The 13,339-nt window shown below is 37.7% G+C and overlaps 1 protein-coding gene across 1 annotated transcript; it reads left to right on the forward strand.

Annotated features, from left to right (window-relative positions):
• Window positions 1-699: 699 nt before the first annotated feature.
• LOC131031048 (CASP-like protein 1U1) lies at window positions 700-2,817 on the forward strand. The gene is made up of 3 exons (XM_057962060.2): window positions 700-932; window positions 1,119-1,251; window positions 2,348-2,817. Exons 1-3 carry the CDS (start codon window positions 724-726, stop codon window positions 2,618-2,620), a joined length of 615 nt encoding a protein of 204 aa, XP_057818043.1. The 5' UTR covers window positions 700-723; the 3' UTR covers window positions 2,621-2,817.
• The last annotated feature ends 10,522 nt before the right edge of the window (window positions 2,818-13,339 follow it).

Genomic DNA, 13,339 nt, shown 5'->3' on the forward strand with positions numbered 1-13,339 from the left:
CTTTTTATAATATTAAAAAAAATACGAAACATAAAATAAAATCACATAGTATATTTTTCTGCTTTACAATATCCTATTAAAATTTCAATTTCATCATAAAGCATTAAAACTATTCTCTTATTTATCACGATGTAAATTCAACAAACAGTTACATTTCTAGGCCTGAGATCAAATGAGATTACTGAGATAAAATGGGAGTACTCATTTTCTAAGTGTTCGTTCAGTTTTTATACTTTTTAACAAGTATTTGGAACATACAAATGTAAGTTAAAAACTGAAAGTTGTAGTTTACTTGTTGAGAAAGTTTTGTCTAAAAAAGAGCCCACCAAGCTGAATAGAGCTCCCTCAATTCTAACTGTGGTTGCAACCAAACTGGATTCCATGGTGACCGTAAGAAAGGTACAGAGACATTCTACACAATTTTTCCTTATAAAAACAATATGGTTGGCTTGAAAAACAAGAAATATAGAAGACCAGAGTTACAGAGTTTGATGGTTTATTTTACCGAACCTTACCCACAAGCACTGTTTACAGTGTTAGGTATTTTGAAGTTCCAACAAATACAAATTTTTTTTTTGAAGAAAATAGAATCGAAGGCAGTCACCAAAGTAAGTTGGCAGGGCAGATGACATCTTAGGTGAGCAAAGCTTCAGACTTTACACGGCATGGGGGCATAAATAGGCAGTTGCCCATAATGTAATCATTATCAATTTATCAGTGAAAATGGCAGAGAGTGCAGTAAGTAGCAAGAGCAAAGAGGGAATCAGAATGGCAGGTTGGGATGTTGTGATCAGAGGTATTGCCTTTGCAGCCACCATTTCAGCAACAATTGTCATGGCCACCAACAAGCAAACCAAAACTATACCTCTGCCACTCAATCCTGCAATTACCATTCCTGTCACAGCCAAATTCCACTACACACCTGCATTTGTGTACTCTTTCTTCTCTACTTGCAGTTTTTTGGGGGTTTTGAAATTTTTTCATTTTGTTGGGTTTTATGAGATATAAAGTTTTTGATATTTGTGTTTTCATATCAGTATTATGTTTACTTCAACCATTTTTTTTCTATCATTCCTGCATTACTGATTTGAATGGTGATAATCTAAATGGTGATCCAGATTCTTTGTTGCGGTTAATGGAATTGCATGTGGATATGCTCTGGTCACTCTGATATCATCCGTTGTTGTCAAGCACGTCTTGAAGTCCAAGCACACTGACCTCCATGAATGTCTTGTGGGCCTTCTGGATCTGGTATATTCTATTCCCGTTACAGCTTAACTTTTCATGCTTTTTATATTTTTGATATGGTTTGTCAGACCTCTTCCAAATAATCTCCCCATAAGTTTACCTGCCATGTTTCTACTGTTAGCTTGTTTACCTAACAGGAAAGCGTAATGTAAAGCTCATTCTACGACAGAGACATTTGTATTAGTAGCTTATTGGGGCAATGTCTCAATGCAATAAGCTTGCGTGTAGTAATGATATGACTTTTTAGTTTGATTGAGAAAGTTATTGTGAATGTCATATCATGGAACAATCTTGCAGATTTTTCTATGATTAGATCTAAAGCAGGTATACAAATATATTTTTTCATTACCTACTTCTTGCAGTGACATCTATAACTTTTACATGTTATATTTTTGTTAGAAAAATGCAATCTGCCAAGTCCGCTAGATAATTAGTTGGGTTTACAAGAGGTGACCTAAAATCTCTCCTCCATCAGGGTGGGAATCAATAATTTTGGGTAGGTGGTTGATAACAGGGAGCAAGTTTAAACAGTGCGTTTTAAGTTTTGATTTGTTTAGGTGGTTCACCTAAAATAGCACATTTTAAGCTTTGATTTGTTTAGGTGGTTCATCTAAAATCACAAAAGTAGGTTCTACTGGAAAGTTAGTGTAATTTTCAATGAGTGATCTATCAATCTTACTGAAAAAGCTAGTGTGATTTCACATGAGTCGATGATCTATTAGTGAGTTGTAATGTAATGATCCACCAGTGGTTGGGCCAGCCAGCACACACTAAGCAACATATTAAGTCTAGAAGATGTTAGTCAGTTCGTATTTAACACTTTTAAGTCTAGAAGTGTATTCTTAGTATGTCAACATACAATAAGCAACATATTAAGCCTAAAAAATGTCAGTCAACTCTGATTATTTAACACTTTTAAGTCTAGAAATATAAGCTTAATGTGTGTGATTTAAGCCGTTCCCAATGAATCCTACTAGAACAGCTTATAGACTTCAAATGAAATGACCAAAACTTTCAAGCTCTATCTAACCTTTTTTTTTCAGCCCTCTAAGAATATTTGAATTTATATTGAAATGGGAAGAGTTTGTGTGTTGTGTAGGTTACTGTGGCCACTCTATCAGCAGGAGCCTCAGCAGCTGCAGCAATATCAGAGGTGGGTAAGAATGGAAACAAACACTCACAGTGGAACAAGATCTGTGACAAAGTTGGAAGATTTTGTGACAGGGGTGGAGGTGCATTGATTGCTTCTTTTGCTGGTGTACTCGCCTTCATGCTGCTCAGCCATATAACTACCTATTCTCTCTACAAACGCTCTCGTAAATTAAGCTCTGCACCTCCTGAACAACAACTCACTCAAACTCCATGCCCATAAACCTCTGTATGCTTAGTTAATTCTGTGTATGCTTGCTTATTCAACATGGGATTGTGGGTTTGCTTCTTCATCATGGGATTGTGCTTCAAAATCACCAGTTTGCTTGTAACATTTGGATTGTTGAATTCCTTTCTTGTTCCAGTATGTTTACATGTCTATCATTGTCTTGATTTCAATCAAATATATGTTTGGATTTAGCAGAGTGCAAAGTGAAATTTGACTCAGATTGAATGTTGAGTTGCTTGTAGTGATGACATTTTGGAAGAAGGAAGTTTGCAAGTTGTATTTTAATTAAATTCTTTAAGTCTTCATTTACTATTTGTTATATAAATGTAAATTCATATCATAAAACAAATTATAAATCTAATCTGCTTAAGTAAATTTTATTTATTCGACAGTACATGCCAAATAAATATGAATAAATTCAGGTCGATTTTATTTTAAGATATATACCAATTAAATAAATCCATCAACATTTATAAATTATTTATAACTATTAGTGTGCTTTAAATGTTACTAAGGGAAAGGACCCAGTTGTTGTGCACCCTAACTTCGCGCTTCTCAAAATCCTACTTGGAAATTTCAAATCACTCCGATTTTTTTACAGCAGCTGACTTGGCAAGTCCCTTACTTATAACTAAGGTTTCAGGGCCACATCATCAAATATGATGCCACATCAGCATGCTTTTTGCCAAGGTGTCCAAAACAGCCCCCAAAAAAAGTGAGACCAATAGGCGTGCAAAAGAGACCCCAATAGTTGTGCAGCTGACATGGCATCACCTGATTGGTTACTTTTTACAATATTAGTACATAAATCTTAACAATTATTGGTACATTTCCTAACAAAAATTGATATTTTTTGTTTCAAACAATAGGTTTTATTTGTTCAATTTTTGGAACAAAAGGTATCAACAACCCTCACAACAATTGGTACCTGCTCAACTACTCGGTCCTTTCCCCTATTATTTCCCATTTTCCCACATACATACAATTTCACCCTCATTAGCTAAAAGTGGACACCCGTAGTCACGTTAATGAAATTGAAAGAACATTAATGAAACTTATGAGAGATATCAAATAAATATTGACTCGCTCCCTAAGTCACATAAAATAGAGGGGGGGATTTGTGTAGGGCCTATACATTAGTTAACTTGTTTTGATAATTTTATCATGTTTTTAAATATCTAATTTAATATTTAATTATTTAAATATTTAATTAATATTTCTTATATTGTATACTTTTTAAAGTTCAAATGTTTATTTTTTAGAATTAAAGATTGAACTTGACACTTATTTAAAATAATAAAGTATATACAACATTATCTTTTGTCATTATAATTAAGGTAAATCACTCGCAATCATTCTCATTTGATTTTTCTTCTAAATTAATATTTCTTCCTTAATTATCAATTATCATATGATTATTTTTTTAAATGAGAAAAAAATTATTGATAAAAAAAAAATTGATACAAAGGAGGAAGACCACCACTCCAAGAAAAGAACCAACAACATTCAAGAGAACATCTAACAAAAGAGATCCCAGGATGGGCCACCAATTAACCTAACATGTCTTTCAAGACTATTATCTCTAGATTTTGAGAATAATCTAGTGGTAATTGACCCCGCTCTCCAACATTCCATCCCTTAGTTCAAACAGAAGCCCATCTAGTCAAACAAACTGCCACCTTGTTCCACTCCCAAGGGATGTGGCAAAAAGAGACCAAATCTAGGGAACCAATTAGACTAAGAATTTGCTTGGCTATCGAGACCAACTATCAACATACCCCATCCAACCTTTGAACATTCAACATATCAAACACAACCTAAGATTATGGCTCATTGATGATCCTTCTCCAACTTTTGGTGCAACCTCTTTCCAAGGAAAAGAGAATAGAAAGAGCCTCCATAAAATTATTAGTTTGGTGTCCCTTATACATAGAAAAGAAGAACTAGAAATCCGAAAACTATCTCTACTAATACCATTCATCCCAACATGCCCAGGATTTCCCTTGGAAGATCCATCAATATTGAACTTTAGGAATCATATAGGTGGGGCAGACCACCAACTTCTTTAGATCTTTCTTTTAGCATGTTGACACATGTTGACTTATAAGAAAATCTGCCACAACTAGTTAGTTCCAAAATATTTATTATATCCAAATCAAAAAGGTCCATATAGATAGAAAGATTAGTCTTTGTATCTATAAAGTCTCTTGAAGCATACAAATGACTCTCTTCCATAATTGTTGGACCACAATTCTCCTATCCTAAAAAATCTTGTAATTCCCTTCCAACCAAAGTTACTAGATAATGAAATTGGGCCCAAAAATCGAAAAAACTTGAAGATAGGAAATCTTAGCTAGGTTAAGCTACCTGAAAACTCAATCATGGAAGAGGCATGAGCACAGGCCTGCTTCTAGCTGTTGAATAACTGAAATACTAAGAGGGGAGGGGTAAATCAGTATTCCCTTGAACTTATTTAAACTTCTAATTAACCAATCACATAACATCATTCAAATGCAATAAACAAAAATGGAGATATAACACATAATATCATATATGTACGTGGAAAAGCCAATATGGGAAAAACTACAGAGAGATGATACTTGGGAATAGAATAATATGCAACCAGTTACACAGTACAAAAAAGGGGTGGCTCATTGTCGGTTTGGCTCACTACCGGTTTGGACTCTTTGTCTAGTATACAGAAGAAGCCTTAAAGCTAGATTACAAAGTAAACAAAATTTGAACTGTTGTGATTGCATTTAACATATGCATAGAATATAGTTCCCTTCAAGCACATAAACTATCTCACAAATTCATTGTACTGAACTTGCACACAAAACACAAGCATAGTCTCTTCGCATATAGTACACCAAAATAGTTATTTTTCAACAACCACATGCATCTAGCACATGATATCCTTAGCAATATATATCCACATCATTTGATTGTCAAGTCATCTCAACTGGAATGGATGAGACCAGACTTAACCAGATGCTACAGTAATTGGGTGTCTCCATGCGGTGTTGACTATCAGCTACAAACTAGAGAGATATGCATCTCAACATATCTGAATAAGACCGAATCTAGAAATGTGTGCAACTATTATGTCTGGATAAGACCAGACCCAAAATCAACTTCCAATAACACAAAATACTGGACCTCAAAACTGTGCATGATGAATCAAACTTTCTAGATCGGATCACATGCATACATGTCGGATAATAATCATGACATCAATAACAATAATGACAAATAGGCCAACCCTAGCCCCCCCACGAAAAAAGTGTCAAATCTCCCAAGCAAAGGCACAATAAAAGAAGTTATTTGAGGAGTATTCCTTACTATTGTCATATTAAACACATATAAAGGGGCTCCAAAATCCCCTTTCATATTTTTTTCCAAGTAAGACACTTGTTGTACATATGCAACCACACAAATAAGTTTTGTTTTGGACAAGAATTTAACGTGTTCCACACTAGCTTCTGCCAAGGAACCACAACTCTCCCATGAATCAGTTGATCTAATTCTTGATACCCCAAAGAAACCGAGAACTTCTCTTTCAAATAAAGTCCATGGGTAAGAATATCCCTTCCCCTCAAAAAATTGCATGCTCTTCTTGCCAAAATCCTAGCAAGCTCCTAATGAGCCTCCTTTAAACCCCCTAGTGGCCTCTCATGTGGTTCTTACCATCTAAACACCTCCACTTTATTCATGTCTCAAAATGTTTTAAAGTCCTCAACTCTACTCCAACTCAAATAAATAAAGCTATTATATAGATCATGTAAACGAAGATGCAAATAAATGATAGGAGGATGACCATTCCATGAATCATGCTAGAATATGGCCTCAGAGCCCCTATTACAAATCCAAAATAATCCATATTTAATTAACTTGGAACCCATTTTAAGAGTGGTCTAGGTCATAGAGCCCTTATTTACAAGGTTAAAGAACATCTTTACTGGTCATCCCCTAAATACTTGATAGCAAAGATCCTAGCCTAGACTTGATCCTAAATGGAGTACCACTACTAGTAGAGCTTGGTAGCCAAAGATTGACCACTAAGATGACATTGATGAAGACCAAGTCCATCCTAATCAGTTGTCTTACAAACCATCTCCCATTTAACCAAATTTCACTTTGTTGAAATAAAATTGCATGATGATAGGAAATTTCGAGAGAGTGCATCAAATTCTTGAATTAACTTGAGGGATCAGTCAGTACAAAAAATATGTATATAGGGAGGACCTAAACCATAGGCTTTAAAAGCATACCTTCCCAACAATTGAGAGCCACTTGTAAGTTCAATGGCTCACCCTCCTATTACTTATCCAAAACATCACGTCATAACCTCCAAGGAAAATGCCTCACATCAAGGGGGACACCAAGGTAAACAAAAGGAAGGGAGACAATATGAAATCTCAAAATTAGGTATTAAAGAAGAAAATAGAAGAATTATCCTCATTATGTTGGCATTATGTGAACCGGCATGAGCCTTATGTAAACTGGCATGAAGACATAATGATATTGTATGTTGTCATTGATGTCAATATGAGACATGGTGAGAACCGGCACATGTGATAGGTGAAGAGAGAGGAGTCGGCATATGTATGAACCGGTTTATATGCCAAAGTGAAACGGCACATTTGTTCAAGTTGAACCGGCATGTAGTTATGTGAACTGGCACATGGAAGCATTGTATGGTTACCGGTTGGTAGGTAGCTTCCACTTCACAGTTTCTAGTTGGAGCAACTCAAGTGACTCAATCAGTAATCTTCATGTGATGAGTTAGCAGTATGATGGAGGACAGATCGTGTTGCCACATAAGCTCTATGCGCGTGAAGGATCTTGCATGAAGAAGACTATTCCTATCCACCTCGGGAAAGTGCGAAGTCTGTCAAACGGTGATAATGCGTGATGGGTTATCAGCTGCCATGAAAACGGTGGATAATGGATGATGGAGAATGTCTTGAGATCGATTCAAGATTGTTGCATTTAATGCAGTATGATTCAACGGTCAGGACCGAACCGTTTGAATTGCTTAACCTAACAAGTTTAGGGTTTAGGGTTTTTGCTACCGACCTGTATGTTTCCTATAAGGTCGATGTTGGGTTTCTATCTGAGGTTGTTGGCAAAATTTGTGAGTGTGTATCCAAGGAAAGTGATACGTGATTCTTGCCAGACCATAGGAGAGAAGAGATACCTGCAAAGTGAATGTGCAGAAGGAAAAGAGGAGCCTAAACGGATCTGCATTAGCATTAAGTGCTATTGACATATCATTGTAATACTTGTTGATCTCTAACCACTTCAACAGTTGTAAAATCCCCTAACAGGGTAGCCTTAACTGGCTTGATTCAAAATCCCTTAAATCGGGTGGTCTTAACCGGCTTGTTTCAAATCCCTTAACCGGGTAACTCGAGGCTAATGAGTTCTGAGAAGCTTGAGAAGCTTAGGAGATCCTTTCAGCTATTGAGTTCTTGAAATCCTCTAACAAGGTGACCCTACCGGGTTTAACCCTTAACCAAGTATCCCTTAACCGGGTGATCCCTAATAGGATCGGTTCCTACCAGAACCTATTGTAATGTCCTTAACCGGACAAGGCTCCTAAGAGAGCGGACTTCTAAAGAGTTCAAAAAGCACCTTGTGGGTAGTCATCCCTGCCATGGTTTTTCCCAGTTGGGTTTCCACATGAAAAATATGTGTGTCATGTGAAATGCTTTTGTCTTGTGATGCTTTGTCTTACCTGTTAAGCATATGAAGGTTCTATGTTTTATGCCTGTCTATAAAACACATTGAACTCACTGTTGTGAAGATCTGATGGTTAAGTTTACTTATTTATGCATGAGAATATAATGATACTGTGGTATTGAGCCAAGAGGAAAGCTTATTGAGTGACCGATTCATGATTGGTTGAGCTATACTGGATGTTGCCGGTTGCACTCTGTTTTATCGGTATCCCTGTTTGTTAGTCTTTTGGAGTATTTGTTGTCAAACCAGTTTTGGATGATATTGGTGTTTGTACTGATTCACCCCCCCCCCCCCTCTCAGTACCAGTTTGGTACTAGTGGTTCATCATTGAGTTATCAATTGGTATCAGAGCACTCCAGGTCCTCTGTGTTGTAAGCTTAACCACTTGAGGAAAAGATCCTAGCCAAATGATGAAGAGGGAAGGTCCAAAGTTCAACAAGGAAAACTTTGGTATATGGAAGGACAGGATGAAGATATTCATCAAAAGCATGGATGTTCAACACTGGAGTTATGTTGAAAATGTATATGTTGTTCCTACTGGTACTCTCACCGATGACCAAAAGAGAGAGATACAAGAAAATGGGCAAGTCATGGAAGCCCTCATCAGTAGTCTTTCTGACATTGAGTTTATTGATGTTCAGGACAAGGCAAATCCCAAAGAGGTATGGGATGCTCTTGAAAATATCTATGGTGGTGATGAGCATGTAAAACAGGCTAAGGAAGAGAGCCTGAGAGGAAAGTTTGAAGACATGCAAATGGTTGAAGGAGATACCATTCAGCAGTATGGAATAAGAATCAAAATAGTTGTTGGAGAAATAAAGAGTGCAGGTGGCAAAATAGAAGATTCCACTGTGGTAAGTAAAGTCCTGAGATCCCTGTTGCTGGTCTATGCAATAAGGGTTGCTACTATTCAGGAGCTGAGATCAATAGACAAGTCTAAGGCGTCCTTGGACTCCATCATAGCCAAGTTGATAGCCTATGAGCTAAATAGCTTTGATGGTAGTGTTCAAAAGTCAGAATCAGCTTTTAAAGCTTTTGCTATACCATCTAGAAAAGGAAAAGAGGCTAGCACTAGTGGGGAACCCAATCAGAATAGAGAAATGAAGGATGAAGAGTTTCTGATGGAATTTGAAGCTCTTCTTGCCAGGAGATTTTCAAAAGAGACTACTAAATACAAAGGTAAGCTTCCTTTGAAATGTTTCTCTTGTAACTGGATAGGACATATTGCTATGAACTGTCCTATTAGTGACAACAAGGACAAACCGGAAAGGTTCAAGAAATTCAAAGGAGGAAACTAGAGAAATTGTTTTGTGGCAGTTGATGAAGGTGTCACAGATGAGGAATTAGAAGATGAAGAGAATGAAGACATTGTGTTCGTTGCTATAAAGGAAGATGTGGCAGATAAGAGGCTCTTGTCTCCCGGTTTGATGATTCCAATGAGTGGATCATTGACAGTGGCTGCTCTCACCATATGACTGGTGACTGGAGCAAGTTTCTATCCTTAGAAGAGTATGATGGTGGTGTGGTTCACTTTGGCAATGATGCACCATGCATGGTCAAAGGCAAAGGGTCCATCTTCTTGAATGGAAAGAGTAGTGTTGACAATGTGTATTGGGTTGATGGTCTCAGACACAACCTTCTAAGTGTTGCCCAGTTAAATGACAGTGGCCTCACTCCACAATTCAAGAATGGAGTTTGTAGAATCAAAGGTGAAGATGGTAAATTGGTAGCCACCGGCATGCAGACTAAAGGTAACCTATTTCATCTAAATGCTAATATAAGTACATGTCTTATGGCTAAGCTTGATGATAGCTGGATATGGCATAGGAGATGCTGTCATGTGAACTTTGACAACATTGTGAAGGCTAGTAAGATCAAGGCAGTTAAAGGGTTGTCGATGCTGAGCAAACCGGATAATACCTTGTGTAGAGAATGTCAATTGGGGAAAATGTCTTCCTCAACCTTTAAAGGTAAATCTTTCACTGCTAACAACTTGCTTGATCTTGTGCATACTGATTTATGTGGTCCTGTGAAAACTAGAAGTGTGCAAGGTGATAGGTACTTCATGATTCTCACTGATGACTGCTCAAGAATGATGTGGGTCACATTCTTGAAAGACAAGTCTGAAGCTTTTGGGAAATTCAAAGCTTTCAGAGCATTAGTGGAGAAGGAAAGTGGTAAAAGGATCAAGTGTTTCAGAACTGATCAAGGAGGGGAATTCACTTCCAGTGAATTCAACAAGTACTGTGAAGAATTTGGCATCAAGAGACAGCTATCTGCCCCCCGGACTCCACAGTAGAATGGCCTAGCAGAGAGGAATAACCAGACTGTGGTTGAAGTAGCTAGAACTATGTTGATCCAAGGAAGGGTTGCTCACACCTTTTGGAGAGAAGCAGTGAGCACTGTAGTCTACACTATGAATCGGGTACTCATCAAAAAGGGTAAGGACAAAACTCCTTATGAGTATTGGACCAGTAAGACACCTGTGGTTAACTACTTTAAGGTATTTGGTAGCAAATGTTACATCAAGAGGAGTGAACATCAGGGAAAATTTGAAGCTAAATGTGATGAAGGAATATTTCTAGGATATTCCACCAAGAGTAAAGCTTTCAAGTGCTACAACAATAGGACTAAAAGAATTATGGAAAGCATCAATGTAAGAGTTGATGAATCCTCTGAGAAGACTGAAGAAACTGGCAGTGAGCAAGTTGTAAATGAACCGGTTGCAACCTTTTGGGAACCAGTTGTCAGTCAACCTAGTACCAGTAACAGTGTTCCTGAATTGGTGAATGTTGATACTGATGAAGATGAGGATGAAGAAGAAAAGAAAGAAGAACTAGTTAAGACCATTCCTCGGTATGTCAAGTTGAATCATGATCCTAAGCAGATCATAGGTGATAAGGATGTAGGAATCCTTACCAGAAGAAAGATCAGAGAAAACTCATGTATGATCTCTGAATTTGAGCCCAAGTCATTCAAAGAGGCTCATAAAGATGAAGACTGGATCAAGGCAATGGGAGAAGAACTTGACCAGATAGAGAAAAATGGTACATGGTCCTTGGTACCTAGACCAGAGCATAAAAATGTCATTGGCACCAAATGGGTGTTCAGAAATAAGTTGAATGAGGATGGCACAGTGATTAGGAATAAAGCCAGACTGGTATGCAAAGGATATGCTCAAGAAGAAGGTGAAGAATATGGGGAAACCTTTTCTCCTGTAGCCAGATTGGAAGGAGTTCGTATGCTTCTTGCATATGCAGCTTTTAAGAGATTCAAGGTATATCAAATGGATGTAAAATCTACATTCCTAAATGGTGTACTTGAAGAGGAGGTGTATATTGAGCAACCAAATGGGTTTACCCTATCTCAAGACAATGACATGGTATGTAGGCTACACAAAGCATTATATGGTCTAAATCAAGCACCTAGGGCATGGTATGAGTGCCTACATTCCCATCTTGTGAAGATAGCAATATCTACTTGAAGTCTGAAGAAGATCAGATCCTGATCTGTGAAGTTTTTGTTGATGACATTATCTTTGGAGGAGATGACAAGATGAGTCATGAGTTTGCTAATGAAATGAAGAAAGAGTTTGAGATGTCACTCATAGGGGAGATTAAGTTCTTCATTGGACTGCAGATCTAGCAGATGAATGATGGAATCTTCATCACTCGGTCCAAATATGTCAAAGAAGTGTTGAAGACTTTTGGCATGGAAGATAGCAAACCAGTTGGTACACCAATGGTGACCGGTTGCAAATTGACAAAGGAGGATGATTCCGCACTGGTTGATGAGAAGGAATATCGGTCAATGATTGGTAAGTTGCATTATGTAGTGCATAGCAGACAGGATATTGCACATGCAGTTGGCATCACTGCAAGGTTCCAGAAGAGTCCAAGAGAATCTCACTTGAGTGCAGTCAAGCAGATTCTTAGGTATCTGAAAGGAACAATTGACTATGGATTGTGGTACCCATACAGCAATAATTTCAATCTGAAAGTATTCACAAATGTTGATTGGGCCAGTAATGTGGATGACTGGAAGAGCACAACCGGTGGTGCATTCTTTCTCGGTGGTAGACTGGTCTCATGGATGAGTAAAAAGAAGAGTTGCATCTCTCAGTCTACAGCGGAAGCGGAGTATGTTGCAGCTTTCATTAACTGCACTCAGACAATCTAGATGAAGCATGTACTGGAAGGCTTCAAGATCCCTGTAGCTGAACTGGTAAGTATATTCTCTGATAACACAAGTGCTATCATTACATCAAAGAATCCGGTTTTACATTCTAGAACCAAGCATTTTGAGCTTAAGTATCATTTCTTAAGGGAAAAGGTTTAGAATAAAGAGATTGCACTGGAGCATGTGTCCAGTAAGAAGCAGTTAGCAGACATATTCACCAAGCCTCTCCCAAAGACAACATTTGTGCATTTGAGAGGTGAATTAGGGGTATTGCCCCTTCAAGAGGTGAACTAAAAGTGATTGTTCCACATTGGTCAGGTACTGAAAAGACAAATCTTTTGTTGATTGGTGTGTTTATGGATGCTACTCCTCAAGGGGAGCAGCATGATGAAACAGTGATGATTGTACCTCCACTTTGGCATTGTTGTCAAAGGGGGAGAAGGAGTGAGAGTGAAGCAAAAATATATCTGTAGCAAATGGGGAGAAGATGTGAAGAAGAGAAGATATCTTTTGTATATTGCCATCAATGTCAAAGGGGGAGATTGTTGGCATTATGTGAACCGGCATGAGCCTTATGTAAACTAGCATGAAGACATAATGATATTGTATGTTGTCATTGATGTCAATATGAGACATGGAGAGAATCGGCACATGTGATAGGTGAAGAGAGAGGAACCGGCATATGTATGAACCGGTTTATATGCCAAAGTGAAGCGGCACATTTTTTCAAGGTGAACCAGCATGTAGTTATGTGAACCAGCACATGGAAGCATTGTATGGTTACTGGTT

Source organism: Cryptomeria japonica, chromosome 5 (genome assembly GCF_030272615.1).
Source record: "Cryptomeria japonica chromosome 5, Sugi_1.0, whole genome shotgun sequence".
Taxonomy (NCBI): domain Eukaryota; kingdom Viridiplantae; phylum Streptophyta; class Pinopsida; order Cupressales; family Cupressaceae; genus Cryptomeria; species Cryptomeria japonica.

Excerpts from the sequence above, each read along its gene's own strand:
- LOC131031048 (XM_057962060.2), top strand. The coding sequence starts at position 724 with ATGGCAGAGAGTGCAGTAAGTAGCAAGAGCAAAGAGGGAATCAGAATG. Across the intron at positions 933-1,118 it reads CACTACACACCTGCATTTGT|ATTCTTTGTTGCGGTTAATG; the intron begins GTACTCTTTCTT and ends ATGGTGATCCAG. Across the intron at positions 1,252-2,347 it reads TTGTGGGCCTTCTGGATCTG|GTTACTGTGGCCACTCTATC; the intron begins GTATATTCTATT and ends TGTGTTGTGTAG.